Source organism: Notolabrus celidotus, chromosome 13, assembly GCF_009762535.1.
Source record: "Notolabrus celidotus isolate fNotCel1 chromosome 13, fNotCel1.pri, whole genome shotgun sequence".
In the NCBI taxonomy this organism is placed as follows: domain Eukaryota; kingdom Metazoa; phylum Chordata; class Actinopteri; order Labriformes; family Labridae; genus Notolabrus; species Notolabrus celidotus.
In genome coordinates, this window is record NC_048284.1 from 3,496,863 (window position 1) to 3,514,096 (window position 17,234).

Below are 17,234 nucleotides of genomic sequence, written 5' to 3' on the forward strand. Positions count from 1 at the left end.
CAGAATGACCACCGTCCTTCACTTCCACTGCAGACAGAATTATCTAACCACACAAACACTCTGCGGTCGGGAGAATTCAGGAGAAACACCCGGTTAGCGTCATCCTGGACCACAGAGCGGCTCCGGCCAGAAGACTTCCTTAATGAATCTAAGGTCACATTCCTGCAGACAAAGAGCAGCACACAGCCAGACAGCCCAGTAAACCTTACCATGCTGGATGTGTGTGTGTGAGTGAGTGCATGTCTGGACACACACACACACATATCTGGCTGCAGCCACAAACACTCATTATATCCGTCAGTCTGTTCGCTGGTTTTTAAACTACGACAACAACAAGGGCGCTCTGTCTGGACGAGTCTGCTTCTTCTCTTTCATTCATAACGCAAAATCAGAAACGTACAAAAGAGCGTTTATAACGACGACAGCTCGAGACGAAACTGAAGGAGATTTATGACCCAGTGAGATCGTTTAAGTGACTTCTGATTCCTGAAATATGAGCTCCTTCTGCAGAAGTGAAGTGTGCTGTTTGCTGCTCTGTGTCCCGTCCTGTTGCTGCTTTTTAAGAAACCACATGCACAATCACCTCAAGATAACTCTGGTGCATTGACTTTTAACTGTGTGCTGCAAAACAAACAATTAAAGTAAACAACTATCACATTATTAAGATTGAGCTTTCTCTATTTTGAGTTGCAGCTGACCTGCATTTTATAACTGCTTTAAATTTCATGAATTTTATTGATTATTTGGTGCATTTTCTGCACTATGAGTACCAAAAACAGAGAAAATACATTAAATATTTATCCAAAACTCAAGTGGACGTAAGAGGATCAACTTTTCTTTCCAGTTAATCGTACAAAAATGAAGATGTTTCATTCATAATCATCAAAAACAGACAAAATCTGCAGATTTTCGCTAGAATAATTCACATTTTTCCTTAAAAATGATCAAAAAAAGCTTGATTTACAAAAAAAATTGATGTCTAGATAGATTTTTAAATTTATTTTACCTTTAAGGACCAGACTAAACATTTATAAGTTCTGCAAATTTTCAAGAAATGCTCATCAGGCTGGTTATCTCTGCAGATCTCTGACCAGATGTTTGAAAGTAAAAGGTTCATTTGAATAATCTGCCCAGTATTTGAGTCCTTGATTTAGAAATGATGAACAATTCACATAAAAGATGCAAAGTATCTAAAAAAATATTGAAGAAAAACTTAAAAATTTATAAAAACAGCTTGCTTTAAAAAAAAAAATTGGTGTCTAGAAATGTTTTTAAAATTAATTTTACCACCAAGGACCAGACTAAACATTTATAAGTTCTGCAAATTTGCACGGAATGCTTCAATCAGGCTGGTTATCTCTGCAGATCTCTGACAAAATGTTTGAAAATAAAAGCTTCATTTGATGCAACTGCCTCATATTTGATTTAGTTATGATGCAAGATTCACATAAAAGATGCAAAGTTTATCAAAAGTATTAAAGATTAATAAAATCATGCAAGTTAAGCACTGTTAATTTGTCCCTTCATAAATAAAATCCATCTAATGTGTTACCAGCCTCGTCTTTAAATGTGAAATACTTCACCAGCAGAGTGAGAAATCCAACATTACACTGAGGAGATACTCATGCATACTTTATATCACATCTTAACATCATGTGTGTGTGTGAGAATGTGTGTGTGAATGTGTGTGGGAATGTGTGTGTGAAGGTGTGTGTGCTCACCTCTCTGCATCAGAGGACTGGGCTGGTTGAGGAGCGTGGCCAGGCCGTGGTAAATGGCTCCCTGCTTGGCGACCTCCAGAGTGACGACTGATCCCGTCCTCGTCATCAGCTCAGCCGCCCTGAGAGAGAGAGGGAGAGAGGGGGAGAGGGGGAGAGAGGGGGAGAGAGAGGGAGAGAGAGAGAGAGAGAGAGAGAGAGAGAGAGAGAGAGAGAGAGAGAGAGAGAGAGAGAGAGAGAGAGAGAGGGAGAGGGAGAGGGAGAGGGAGAGGGAGAGGGAGAGAGAGAGAGAGAGAGAGAATGAACTTCAAAGGCTCTGACACAGTTTCAGTCTGCGGTGGAGAAATTAAATTAATATAATACACATTAATATTTAAGTCTCCTCTTTCTCTGCGACGAGCTATTTAAAGCCCGATCTTTAAATCACCGTTATGTGGAACGAGTTCATCCACAGTGCTCTGAACACTGTGATAATAATACTCTGCTGAAGCTCTATCAGATTACACACACACACATCAGATTCAACATAAACTGTTTCTGGCAGACGACAGAGTTTCAGTCTGATAGTTTTGGCAGAAGAAAAACCAGCGTGAGTAAAAAGTGATGTGGAGAACCACAACGACTTCTTGAAGATGGAGAGACTTTCATACTGTTAAAGTCAGATCCTGTAAGAGGGGATCATTTCTCAGCTAGGAGCTCCTCTGCATGGATTTGACTTTACTGCGGCAGGAGGCAGCTTTATCTCTTGATCTACAATCCCATTCAGATTTCCTTCATTATCATTTGTCATATTTAAATCATATTCAACATTTTAAGCTCAATTTTTATTCCTAATTTTCTAATATGTATGCAAAACAGTAAGATCTCCACAGCTGCACTTGTACCGCTCTCCATCATCGTTATAATTCTGTGTTTTGGAGTCCCAAAAAATAGTCAGTTTTGGAGAGTCTGAAAGGTGTGACTTGTCAACATGCATGCTGTAATTGATATCAGGCCTTTGCTGTGTGTGTGTGTGTGTGTGAAGCATGAATAAGCTCCGCCCTCGGTAGGACCATGCAAGCAGAGCAGAGACATTGCTCGTTGCAGGAAAAGTCATGGCGGCTGAGATAAACCGAGTGCTCATGAATCCATTAATGATGGATTGTGTGTCTTTCTTTTGGAGGGGTAGGGTTGTGTTTGGGTGTTGGGCTGCAGGAAAACAAACTGGAGGGCTTTTATTTTGAAACAGAGAAGGCAGGGATTATATCTGTCACTGCCAGAGAATCACTTCACTCCAATTTGGGTACAATCCTGCTGTGTCACACTCACACACACACACTAACACATGCCATTTTCTGCAGCAGCCACATGTGCAGCAGGCTTTAGATTAATCCTATAAATAGCTGAAGGGCAGATCACACACGATAACGAGCCGTGTGTGTGTGATTGGATGGGAATTGGGGAATGTAACGAGACTTTAAACCACATTTGGAAATATCACATGATGTTCTGATGTTTCTGACTTACTTTAGAAGGCTTGATGTATCTCTGCATGCAGAAGCATTTTGACGTATGATTCGTGCACACTGTTTGTGTCTGACACATCAAGCCCGAGCACGCTGACAGAGACCAACAACTGGATTAATCTGAGCAGGGCGTTAGCCACTGAGCACTTCTCTGCTGTTTCCAAAACACGCACACCCTGTGTTTTTCTGCATGTTCCAGATATGTTCTCTTGTTTTTAGGAAGAAAAAAAAACACTACTGACTCAGAGAAAGAAACTCAGGATGTCTCAAAACAGAGGTTTATAAAATGTGATCACCTCATATGACGTCGACGAGATAACTGAAACATTTTCTTGAGTGAAATTAAAATCGAGTGACATCATTCAACCACATCCATCACCGCTGCTTCCCACACCACCCTCACAAACTGCCTCACTGAAATAAACTCCTGGATGCAAACAAACTTTCTCAAACTCAATTGTAATAAATCCGAAATTCTTATCATAGGCCCAAAATCCCTCACTTCCACCTGCCCGGACTTCTCACTCACTATTGATAAATCCACTGTTTCAGCATCCACCCACATCCGTAACCTTGGTATCATTTTTGATCAGTCACTCTACTTTCAACAACACATTAACAATATTTCAAAAACTGCTTTCTTCCACCTCAAAAACATCGCCCGTCTCCGCCCCTCCCTTTCCTTCACAGCAGCTGAAACTCTCATCCACGCCTTCATCACCTCAAGACTCGATTATTGCAATAGCATCCTCTACGGTACACCCAACACCCTCCTCAACAAATTACAATACATACAAAACTCAGCTGCACGCCTACTTATTTATCTATCCATCTATTTATTTACTTTTCCATTTTTAAAAAATGTATTTTTCTATTTGATGATTGATTTATTCATCTATCTATTTATTTATATATTTACTTACTTTCTTATTCATTTACTTATCTAGTTACTTTTCTACTTTTAACATTTATTTTTTTATGTATTGATTGATTTATTCATCTATTTCTTTATTTATCTATTTACTTATTATCTATTCATCTATTTATTTATTTATCTATTTATTTGTTTATTTATCTATTTATTTATTTACTTATTATCTATTCATCTATTTATTTATTTATCTATTTATTTATTTATTTATTTATTTATCTATTTATCTATTCATTTATTTATTTATTTATTTATTTATTTATTTATTTATTTATTTATCTATTTATTTATTTATTTATCTATTTATTAATTAATTTATTTATTTATTTATTTATCTATTTATTTATTTATTTACTTATTTATTTATTTATGTATATATTTACCTACTGGATCTAAATCATGCAGACTGTCTGTATGTAAGGTGCTATATAAATAAAAATGAGCTGTCTTGAGTTAAACAAGCATGAAGCTCACGGTGCTTCATAAAAGAGCAGAGAGACAGAAAACAATATAAATGGGTAAAAAAATAAAATAGTAAAATAATAATCATTAAAAAAGTATTTTAAATAAAAGAAATGAGGGTAGATAAATAAGAAATAAATAGATAACTATTGATGATCTAGTACAAAATGTTACCTGCACCTGTCGTATGAAAAAGATGTCGTATGGATGAAGATATACCATGAAGTTTTCTTTAAAGTTTACTAGGAATTTAGACGCATTTTTCAGGGTTAACCAGGTTCAATTTTAATCTATTAAAAGGTTATTTTTGTTTAATTTATTCATTAGGATAGATGCTTTGAGATGCACCCAGGGGTCCATAATCTAATCAGTCATAGTTGTTGTTTCAAGCCTTTAAGTCAATGCTTACTGGGGGTTTTAACAGGCTGCAGAACCTCTATAAGAGTACAGGAAGTCGACTTTCATCACATTAAAAATTATTTGCTTAATAAGTGCTGAAATTCAGTAGGTAACGAGTTTAAATTCGCATGAAACAGGAGGAAAAAAAGCCTTGAAATCAGTCCTTACCTCTCCTGTGATAGGCCGACCAGACTGCGTCCGTCCACGCTCAGCAGCTGGTCTCCTGCCGCCAAACGCCCGTCCTGTAAAGACCAAACAGACACCGTGGGATGAGTCAGCATCTTTTAACTTTCTGTTATGATCACATTTTGTGTTTGTACTGTATACCAACCACATCAGCCGCTCCGCCTTTGACAACAGACTTGATGTAGATGCCCAGTTTCTCCTGACCGGCACCCTGCAGAGACACAGACACAGAGACCTTAACCCACTGTGTTTCCATTCATTAAAGAGAGAGTACATTTAGACCAGACAAGCTCTCAAACAGGCACACACACACCTTAAAAATACATCACACTAAATTTAGACAGTAATTCAGGCTACTGAAACAGGTCTGTGGTTTGTCTGAGTCACTGGAAAAACACTAAAGTAAGGTTTAAGAGTGTAAACAAAGCAGGCGAGTCTCAATCCCTCAGCAGTCGGCAGAGAAATGTGCAGAAATGGCGTCAGGAGGCGAGGAGGTTACAAGAGCATCCAGGCTGAGAGTTGATGTGCAGCATTCGTTGGGCAGAGAATGCATGCACAACGGACTGAAGCTGCAAGTTGTGTCAGCAATAACCACGCAGCATCTGCAGCATCACAACCATGCAGACCCTCACTCCAACACGCTGCAAGGATTCAGAGCATGGTGTGAAGAAGCTGCACTCATACTGCAAAGACATCCTGAGGGAACAGTTTAGTCCATTGCCTTGACATGATGCAGCATGCACAAGTGAATATAAGGTTTAAATCTCAGTGATTAGATCATTGCACCCCTATCTTTTGACTCCATTAAGTGACGAGCTGGACGCCAGAGGAATCCTGTGCCTCACTTTCTCCCTTGTGCTTCCTTATCGGTGCTGATGACATCATGGTTGCCACATTAGGTAAGTTGGGTCTTTGTTAGATGCACAGAGTAAAATGACTGTTCCTTAAAGAAGACAGCTGGCCTCTTTGTTTATGTCTCTCTCTGTGGTTAGTTAGGCCCTGTTCTGTTTTGTTGAGGTCTTCCATTTGGCACAACCGCCCTCTTGCTGCAAATATTCACTCCTCTGTTAAGTGCCTTGGTGTTTATTTTGACAGTTCTTTTAAATTTGGTGAATAAATCGAATCGGTCGTTAGGTCCAGCTTCTTCCAGCTGATACTGATCGCCAAGGTAAAGGCGTATCTCCCTCCCAAAGACTTAGAGTGATACATGCCTACATGAGAGGTTAAAGCAGAAACACCTACTGAAAGTTTGGACCATCAGAGAGACTGTCACCTCCAAAACATCTGAAACACACATTTTAATCCACGGCCTTCTCAGAGTGAGAACTCTCCAGTAAACTGAGCCTCTTCAAGTCGAGGTAACAAGTTCACCAACACGTCAAACTCAAACACTGAAAGCTATTTACTGAAAATCAGCAGCACTCAAACAAATTCATGTCTAATACTGGAGGTTTCTTCTCTTTGCTGCTGAAACAAATCAGATCTCCCCGCAGGAATGTGTAAGGTTTAATTTGATGTCATAATATTTACTGAAGACCAAATCCTCTCTTTACCAAGCAGCAACAAAAGAGCTGACAGGCAGATACAAAGGGTGCAGAAACACACACACGAGCCAGAGCTTCTGGTGTTTTAGGGGTTTTCTTGTGAAGTGGGGAGAAGATTTAGGAAGCAGCAGAGAGCTGGCACGTGATCAGACGCCGGGCTGCGTGCTTTCTTTACCGTCTCTGACGTGTTTATCCTCAGAGTTTGTGAAACTGTAGATGCAGACTATAGAGACGGGCTGTTGTGTTCAATATGAAACTTCTGTTTGGATTCCAACACTTTAAACACAGAGGGGTGTCTTTTATTTGTTGTTTTTGTTTTTTAGGGCGATGAGGAGAAAAGCTTCTGACCTGAAACTGGAGAAATGTCAGACCTGCATCTTCTTCTTCTTCTTCTTCTCTTAAAGGTGGTTAAAGAAGCTAAGATTCAAAACAGACATGACTCAGGAGGAGAAAACTACCTGCACATTAAGAATTGCAGCATGTCTATAAAATCACTCATTAAACTCTGCAGTGGATTAAAGACACGGCTAATTGCTGCCACTCGCCAGACCTGGCAACGTGGCACTGACTGAGTGTGTGTGCGTGCGTGCGTGTGCAGGTCTACTCTCAGGTTATGAGCTCTTATTGTTTTCAGGTCACATGTTTTTTAACCCTTTCGTCAGCTGCAGTGAAGAAAAGTCCGCAGGCGATCGTTCACGTCATAAATGTCTTTTTAAAACCATAAAGAGCAAAACTTTATAACGTTCACTGCAATAATACAACAGAAAAACCAACTAACACAACAAAGCCAATGACATTTATCAAATATATGAATTTACTGACGTTTATCTCACATTTTAGCGAGTTGTTTCAAGCTGTAACATCATTAATAATACAGTGAGATTAAATAATCTGACCTGGGCTCTGAAAAGCTGCAGAAAACCGACAGATTGATTAAAACAGTGTGAATGAAAGTTCTGATTTAAGTAATACTTGTTTAAAGAAAAACAAACTTTCACAAAGAGCTTTCCATGATTTAGAGCATAAATAAATCAAACATCTAAAAATAAATGCTCAAGACCTGTGTATCTGATCCAGTGGAAGTTAACACATTGACTAGAATAGAAACCTATCAGATCTGGTGCTGTGACAGATCAGAGACGGACCGGACGAGGATCTGGTGGAATTTGGTCGTATAATTGTGGGATTTACACCAAAACTGATGTCTGAATACAAAATCCATGAAAAGAAAACAACAAGTGATTCTTTTTTGTTCTCATTTACCTCCAAGTAGCAGAAAAACATGGTTTTCTTTGATTTTGTTTTCTTTCTTCCTCATACAATCAATCTTTCCCTTGTTGCATGAGGACTTTGTTTACTGCGAGCTGTGATGATTGTCGTCTTTCATGCAGCAGGAGACAACTTTTGAAACATTCAGGGTCACACACATGCATCAACAAAGAGCTTTGTGTCGCGAAACTGAAGCTGATACATTCCTGAGCGTTTGAAGTGGAGGCTCATTTCTCATCTGAATGAGTTTTCAGACTGAGTGAAAACATGTTTTTCACAGCCATGTTTTATTTCAGCCATTATTTATAATCTCAGTGTTCATGCAACATTATTTAATTGATGTATCGCAGGAAACAATTAAAGTTCAGACAGGAATCATGTTTGCATGCGTCTGATATCCTGATCCGGTTCTTTCCTTCATTAACTTTGAATTCAGAGAATAGAGCGACTTTCATGCCGTCCATCATCAACAGATCTTTGTCCCCGTTTCCCCAGCAGAAACACATCATCCCTTCAAACTATTTTACCCACAATGCATCAGCTCCACTGTACTGTATGTGTGTAATAATGAGTCTGGATTCATGCAGGCATGAGTTTCCTGTGAGTGACATACAGACGAGAGCAGTGAATCATTCAGACTGTTTGAGGTCTGTTGTACATTACCAGAAGACGACATTACAGAGCCTCTGTGTGTTAGACGGAGCCACAGATCTGTGCTCTTACACGGCCCGGGGAGTGAGGCGCCAAATCAGGCTGCACAGACTCTGCTGGGAAATCCCTGAAGCTCCCCCGAGGGATGTTTAGAGGGGCTTTTAAAAAGTTAAAGGGGTCCCAAAGGGGGTGCAGAGGGAACTGTTCTCGAACTTCAGCTGCATGAAAGTAGCAGAAGCTGCAGACTCTGAGTTTGAAAGAAGAAGGCAGTATAGAAGTGTCTTAATCGTGCATCCTATTTCATGACCAGCAGGGGGCGACACAGCTTTCTTCTACTGTGATTTACATTTTCACTGTGAGTTTATGGTCTCAATCTCTAATTTCAACTCTTCGTCAACAGATTATGATGCTCATTTAGTAAGTTAGAGTCCCCTATGGAGGGAAAACTGACAGAGAAGCAGAGTATGCATCTGTGACTGAAAAGTTGCTATCACACCAAAGTAAAGCTCTGCATTTATTCCATTAAGTACATCCTGTTCTCTTAATAATCTTCCAGCTGTATTACATACTTGATTCTGATTGGTCAAAACCAAGCGGCAACCTCCGGTCTTAAAATATGAAGCCCATGCGGAAGAGTTAAAAACTGCAGTTCCTCGAGCGTCCACTAGAGGCTGGCTGCAGAAACACCAGAAACCACATACACATCCATGCAAAGAAAACGATCCTTACAGCAATAATAAACATGTTTACAGCCTGGTTAAAAAATCAGTTTAGGCCTGAATAGCTCACTTCTCTATCGGCAAACACTGAACGGGGGTGAATTTTTTTCTAACTCGTTATTTTCGAAGATATTAAACGTACAAGGTTTACCCAAATAAGGGCATGGCTGACCTGACTGACAGAGGCTCCTTGTAGCTGTTAGCGAAAAGGCTAAAGGCCCGCCTCTTTACCTCACTCTAGCTTGGACAAAGTTAGGTTGAGTTCAGCATTTCCAATATGGCACCCACTGACGATCAGCTTCAAAACAACGCTTGACGTCATGGATACTACGTCCTTTTATTATACAGTCTATGGTCGTAACACCACATGCCCTCCTCACTACTCTCCCAATGTTTGGTGCAAAGAAACCGCACTCTCTTTTGTTGCCTCCCAAGTTCGAGATGACTTGAAAGGTTGATCTTGTCAGAGAAATCATCCGTATGTCAGGCAACAAGATGCTGCAACCTGAGTGTGTTGCACCAGGACTTTGGCGAGAACAGGAATCATCATTAGAATAATTAACAGTAATCCCACCACATGCAGAAGTCTGCCTGCCCTGCAAACACAGATGTTAACAGACATGTTGAAACGTGTTCACATGCAGATACACGGCAGGTTTGACACGATAATGCAGCAAAAACACGAGTGACTGAAGTGAAACAGATGTGGCGCTTGTTACCAACATCACCGCCGTTCAGCTTATCAACAAACATCTCCTAAAAAATGACACCTTACCCATGACTGAGAGTTTATGACCATGTAATAAAGAGAGAGGGGAAACTCTGCTGCTTGATTTACTGTGTTTTTAATGGACAGTTCTGGTTCTCTTTAAGTGCCCTGACAAAAACAAATCAAGCGCACCTCAAAGCTGCCCGGCCTCCATTAAGAGTAAGAATGTTAAAAAGGAGCCTTGATAGAAACTCCACAACTTTATAAAACAAAACTCATCTTAACGACTGGATGTGGATCCTTTGTGCTCTGTGATCAAACCGTGTGTTTGGATAGACATGAACACAAATCTGTCAGTTTCTTGAGGCAGAGACAGAGAGACAGTCTCCATCATTAGAGTGGAATCACACAGTTTGATTGTCTGCAACATTCTGAGACAGCTGATCGTAGAATAATGAGCCTGGATTTTTTTTTGGAACAGTTCTTCAAATGTGTTCAAAGCAGAGTCAGAGCAACAAGACGTTTGAGGGTGGTGGAGTTTAAAGAAAGCTGAGGTCGCATTGAGTTAATGCACCCTGACATGAATCCTGCAGCCTTTCTGGGGCTACAAACCTTCTACAGATAAAGAGGGAGTCCAGATACTGAAGAAATCCTGCACGCCCACACCGGTATGTTGAGTGATTTTAACGGATTAGACGTCTCAGTACTGTCTCAGCATGTACAGACCGCAACTGAACGACAGCTTCTTTTATTCTAACCCACCTGTCAGGACAGGACTGTTTTTCTGTCTCTTTAGCACATTTGCATCGTCTAATTTCTACCTGAGAACATCTATCCAGAGCTCAGAACACTACACTCCCAACATGCAGGCCTCCTCATCGTACTTAAAGTCTCTAAAAGTAATATGGGAGGTCAAGCCTTCAGTTATCAGGCACCTCTCCTTTGGAATCATGTACCAGTCAGGGTCCGGGAGGCAAACACCCTCTCTACTTTTAAGAGTAGGCTTCAAACTTTCCTTTTTGATGAAGCTTACAGTTAAAGCTGGATCAGGCTTGGACCAGCTCTTAGTTATGGTGCTATAAGCTTAGACTGACACACTGGGATGCAATTCCCCCCTCATCATTTACTTTAAGTCTTCCTGTATGATTAAAGGTCCTAACCATAGACCTTTCTGGAGTCCCTGAGCTCCCTTGTCTCGTAGGTTCCTGCTGCTGTGGACGTCCCAGACTCTAGCTGCTACAACTACTACTATCCGTCTCCCCACTATCATCTCTCTCTCTCTTCATCTCCCTCTATCCCTCTCTCCAACACCAACTTGGTCTCATCAGATGTGTGTCTAACATGAGTCTGGTCCTGCTGGAGGTTTCTGCCTGTTAAAGGAAGTTTGTCCTTATATTTAACTTTTAATGATCCTGAAAGTTCTTAGAAAGTTTAAAGACTTTTAATGTATCCCTGCTAAGCCCAACAAGTCCCATTAAAGTTACTAACCATAGACCTTTCTGGAGTCCCTGAGCTCCCTTGTCTCGTAGGTTCCTCTGGATCTCTGCTTCTGTGGACGTGTCAGACTCCAGCTGCTACAACTACTACTATCTGTCTCATCACTATCATCTCTCTCTCTCTTCATCTCCCTCTATCCCTCTCTCCAACACGGTAGGTCTCAGCAGATGTGTGTCTAACATGAGTCTGGTCCTGCTGGAGGTTTCTGCCTGTTAAAGGAAGTTTGTCCTTGCCACTGTAACTTGCTAAATGCTGCAAAGTGCTCTGCTCATGGTGGATTAAGATGAGATCAGACTGAGTCCTGTCTGTAAGATGGGACTGGATCTTATCCTGGTCTTGATGTTGGGTCTTTGTTAATAATAGAACATAGAGTACGGTGTAGACCTGCTCTGTTTGGAAAGCGTCTGAAGATGACTATGTTGTGATTTGGCACTATACAAATGCTCGGTGACGCTGTTTGTAAATGTTTGTTTGCTTCCATAGAGAGTTTTCACACTCCATGCCAGTAAGGGAGCAAGCGAGGACAGGAATAGAAGGAGGAAGCTATAATCTAGGGGAATGCTGTTTTTCCCAGGAGGTCAGAAATATACTTGGAGAGGCTTCCTCCTTCTGTCGACGCGCTTCCATTTACAAAACAATAATCAAACAAGACCTTGAATCAAAGTCAGAGAACCACAGGAGAGACGCAGTGAGAGTGGATCTCCTTAAAGCTGAGAGACAGTTTCAGTCAGTCACTAACGGTCTTGGCCTGATGCGAATACAGATAACTTTTTGACACTAGCTGCATTGTTTAAATTAGGAACAATTAAAGTAGATGCATACAGTGCATGAGCTTTTCCTTGAAACTCAGGGAGAAACCTGATCAGGGAGTTTAACTTTGATGTGCTACTGGATTCAATAAATCTACCCCCTTCCTGCAGGGTGCTTCTGAAGGATGGGCATGTTTGTTTTTAGTGAGTCATTCAAGATAACAGCATCTTATTTCTAATACACCGCTTTGTTTCCATTTGCAGCACTCTCTCTCTTCACTTCTTCTCTATGTCTTTTGACCACTGCTGCTCTTACTGTTGTGCTTCGGTGGGAAATAAGACTGGAGATCAGTTGCTTTTTTAAAATCTTGGATCATCTTCAAAACCATGAAACAGCATCGTTTTAAAACACTCATACATTGGACAGATCCGTGCTCATCCTAGTCAAAGCTCTTGTTTCCACAGAGAGCGCTGCAGCACGTCTCAGCTCCAAAGCATCTCTCTGCTGCACTCCACTAGTGACACAGTCTATTTCCTCAACTACAACTATCTGTCTCCCCACTATCATCTCTCTCTCTCTCTTCATCTCCCTCTATCCCTCTCTCCAACACGGTCTCAGCAGATGTGTGTCTAACATGAGTCTGGTCCTGCTGGAGGTTTCTGCCTGTTAAAAGGAAGTTTGTCCTTATATTTAACTTTTAATGATCCTGAAAGTTCTTAGAAAGTTTCAAGACTTTTAATGTATCCCTGCTAAGCCCAACAAGTCCCATTAAAGTTACTAACCATAGACCTTTCTGGAGTCCCTGAGCTCCCTTGTCTCGTAGGTTCCTGCTGCTGTGGACGTGCAAGACTCTAGCTTCTACAACTGCTACTATCCATCTCACCACTACTACTTCATCTCTCTCTCTCTTCATCTCCCTCTCTCCCTCTCTCCAACCCCAACTCGGTCTTACACGGGTCTGGTCCTGCTCGAGGTTTCTGCCTGTTAAAGGAAGTCCCCTTCATATCTTAAAGAGCTCATAGTGCCCTATTACCCCTCTAGAATAAGCTTTTGATAAAGCTTATAGTAAGGGCTGGCTCAGGCTTGGACCAGCTCTTAGTTATGCTGCTATAGGCTTAGACTGCCAGGGGAATGACACTTACTTTAACTCTTTCTGTCCCATTAAAGTTACTAACCATAGACCTTTCTGGAGTCCCTGAGCTCCCTTGTCTCGTAGGTTCCTGCTGCTGTGAACGTGCCAGGCTCCAGCTGCTACAACTACTACTATCCGTCTCCCCACTATCATCTCTCTCTCTCTCTTCATCTCCCTCTATCCCTCTCTCCAACACGGTCTCAGCAGATGTGTGTCTAACATGAGTCTGGTCCTGCTGGAGGTTTCTGCCTGTTGTCCTTGCCACTGTAACTTGCTAAATGCTGCAAAGTGCTCTGCTCATGGTGAATTAAGATGAGATCAGACTGAGTCCTGGATCTTATCCTGTCTTGATGTTGAGTCTTTGTTTATAATAGAACATAAAGTACAGCCTCCATCCAACAAGTGAAACGTAGACATGCTCAGGGAGGGAGAAAGCATTGCTCATTGATAAATACTTCTTGTTTTTAATTGAGATAATTGCAGACTGCTGTGTTGGGTTTATTTGGGATGCTAATAATGGGATTCATTGTGCAGCCCTGGTGTCCTCTGATAACCTCAGCAGAGCCTCATTCTTCAGAACTGACCCCAAGAGATGAACTCTAGAACAGAAGCTGACACATGTAGTCCAGTAATCTCACTTTCCATCATGACAAAGCAAACCACACGTGATATTTTGGACCTAGCCAAACACAGACCGCGCGTCCTTTCCTGCAAGCGTCCCTGTTTTTCCACAAAGTCCTGCCAAAGCTGAGATTCCACCAAAGATACCTCCAGCGGCTTCAAAAACGAGCGCCAAGATGTGCAGAAGCTCTCTATCACACATCTCGTAAACACCTCCTGTCTGCAGCTTTACAGGAAGATGTCGTATGTGAGTGTGTGTGGCACATCCTCCCATTGTCCCGGGTCCTCGCGGGGGTAACCCTCTTATACTATTGTTCCACTCAAACACCATGAGGTCAGCTAACACACACATACACACATACACAACAAACACTTCAAACACACTGTGCAAACAAACAGACCCACTGCGGCTTCAGAGTTTGGACTTCACGTCTTTTTGAACAAAGGAGGAGAACTTTCACAGAGTCTTTCAGAACTTCTGATTCTGTAAAAACTCACTTTCCTGTTTTGTCCTCGGCGACATGAACCCAACAGAACACACTTTAACATTTGAGCATATTACCCAGAGGAGCCGGTCTTTAAACATACATGTTACTCTGCTTGATGCATCCTCTACTCTACATCCTCTATTAGCTAAAACTTTGACCTGTAACCAAGAAGCTTCTGCAAACCTGTAAATAATGTCGGCCCCTGAAGATGAAGCGTGGAGGCAGATGTAGAGGCACTTTAATCAGAACTGGACTTTTAATTGGAGTAATAACTTTTAGCCTTGTACTGCATTATTATAACCATTGTTTTACCAACATTTATCTATTTATTTCTAATATTTGTATGATTTTTTCTTTAATTTAAATTTTTTAACCCTTATTTTATTTATCTTATCTTATTTTCTGTATTCATCTATTTATTTCTAGTATTTATCTGATATTTTTAACTTTCTTTGTTATTTTGTTTTTTAATCATACCTTAAAAAATGAATTATTTAATTGTATGTATTTATCTATTAATTTCTAGTATTTGTCCAAACGTTTTAATTTCCATTGTTTTCAATTTTCTTTTCTGACCCTTACTTATTTTATTACATTTATTATTTCATGTATTTATCTATTTATTTTATGTTTTTATCCAATCTTTTTTTTTTAAACTTTCATCGTTTGTAATTACATTTTTTTCCACCATTAAATATTTTATTTATTTATTTTATTCATCTATTTATTTCTGATATTCATCAGATTATTTAAACTTTCATTTGTTTTTTTATTACAATTAATTAATTTAATTTTATTGTATTTATTTATTTATTTCTATTATTTTCCCCATCTTTTTAGCTTTCATTGTTTTTTATTTTGTTATTTTTAAGTTGACCATTTTCCTTCCCTGTTTTAGTCTTATTATTTTACCCATTGCTGTTGCTTTGTTCTTTTGTGGAGCACTTTGGGCTGCATGGATCAATACTCTCTGTAAATATACATGTAAATACACAATGCAACAATTCTCCATGCAGAATTCCATATTTCTATTTTTTGTATTTCACTACTATTTTTATAATGTAAAAACTACCTCTGCTACTCACCACTGCACTTTATCATATTATTTTAGCCTGTACATATTAGTCAAGCCTATTTGTTGTTCTTTTTGTATTTATAGCTAATGTTATTGTTATTATATTTTTATTTTATTTTTTATTTGCATGTCTTATTCTTATGCCTTGTACAAAGAGAGCACAGTTTACTAAAGTCAAATTCCTTGTGTGTTCAAGCATACTTGGCGAATAAAGCTGATTCTGATTCTGATGCTTTTATATATGAAAGGTGATTTATATAAATAACGTTGAGTTGAGTCGAGTTGAAGAGAAAACGCCTTTAATGCCCGAATGTTACAAAACCTGCAGGAATTGTGTAGTTACTCTTTGGCACACCTACAAATCATCATGTATTTTGCTGCTCTGATTGGCCCGTAATGACTGTGACAGACAGAATGCTCATCCAATCACAAGGGGGGACGATAATATCTGTGCATCCCTGATAATAAGGATGTACACTCATGTCGTTTCATAGAATACATGAAGAGTATCTAAAGTGTGTCTTTGTTTGCTGAATGATTCCCCACTCTATCTTTAAACTCTGAGGTTTTTTTTTTTGGACTTTGATCTGGAGTTTCGTCCTTGTTTTAAATTTTGGCACGTCTCACAGAAACCTGGATTGCAACAGTTTTGTTTGTTCTCCATTAGCACAAAGGGAATGTTCTGTCCGGGGCATTCTTCTACCGCCATATATAAAGGAGTGATCACACCAGCACAGAGGGAGGAGGAGGAGGAGGAGGAGGAGAGGGAGAGTTTCCTCACCTCCCAGCTGTCCAGAGAGAAGAACAATGACTGATAAAATACTCCGAAACAGCCTCACATGTGGCTCTGACTGATGGATGCTATTTTTAATCATACAACAAACAGCATTCTTCTCTTCAGATGTTCCTTTGAGGGTCAGAGGGTTTAAATTAAACCAGCATAACACTGTCATGTTCAATAAGACACCACGGAGCAATGAAGCAACAGCTGCTTCTGTAACTGCTTCTTCAACTCATGCAGCTATTTATAGACTCCATGTTCGTCTGAGTTAAAAAGTTTCAGCATCTGTGGAAGGATTTAACTTTAAACATTTAGAGACTTAAAAACAGACGAGCATCTCTTTGAGTCGCATCAAAACAAAGAAATGAAACACACAAGTTGAAGTTGCCAAGATATGCATACGTAGGCATCTTCAGACTGCAGGAACATTCTCATAGTTCAAGGAGCCTGCCCCCTTTTTTATTGATAAAACACAGCAGGAACTATCGGTGCATTTCAACCAAGAGTTCCGGGGTCTTTTAGCCCCCAGAACTACTTTACCCTGAACTAAAAGGTTCCTGTGCCCCCGTTGTAGTCTGCGTTTTGACCGCGGGCTGAAGTCCCGGGTAGATTGTGCAAATCAGGCCAGTGACGTATGGAGAGAAAAAAAGTACATGCACTACACCACCAGACCAGTAGAGGGCAGTAAAACAAAGAGGAATGCCATTCATCACAGATGACACCATAGAAGCAGACTGACAGGCAGGTATCATTATGAGCAACACAACAGTTAGCCTGTTAGCATGAAGAGACTCAGC

The 17,234-nt window shown here is 40.2% G+C and overlaps 1 protein-coding gene across 15 annotated transcripts in view; it reads right to left on the reverse strand.

Moving 5' to 3' along the window:
* Nucleotides 1–17,234, reverse strand: part of afdna (afadin, adherens junction formation factor a) — a 151,938-nt gene that overhangs the window by 24,687 nt on the left and 110,017 nt on the right. For all 15 annotated transcript variants that reach the window (XM_034699046.1, XM_034699036.1, XM_034699042.1 and 12 more), the window contains 3 exons: nt 5,347–5,412; nt 5,184–5,257; nt 1,722–1,840 (listed from right to left, as the gene is read on the reverse strand). In XM_034699046.1, coding sequence (XP_034554937.1) covers nt 1,722–1,840; nt 5,184–5,257; nt 5,347–5,412 — 259 coding nt within the window. The remainder of the gene's footprint in view (nt 1–1,721; nt 1,841–5,183; nt 5,258–5,346; nt 5,413–17,234) is intronic.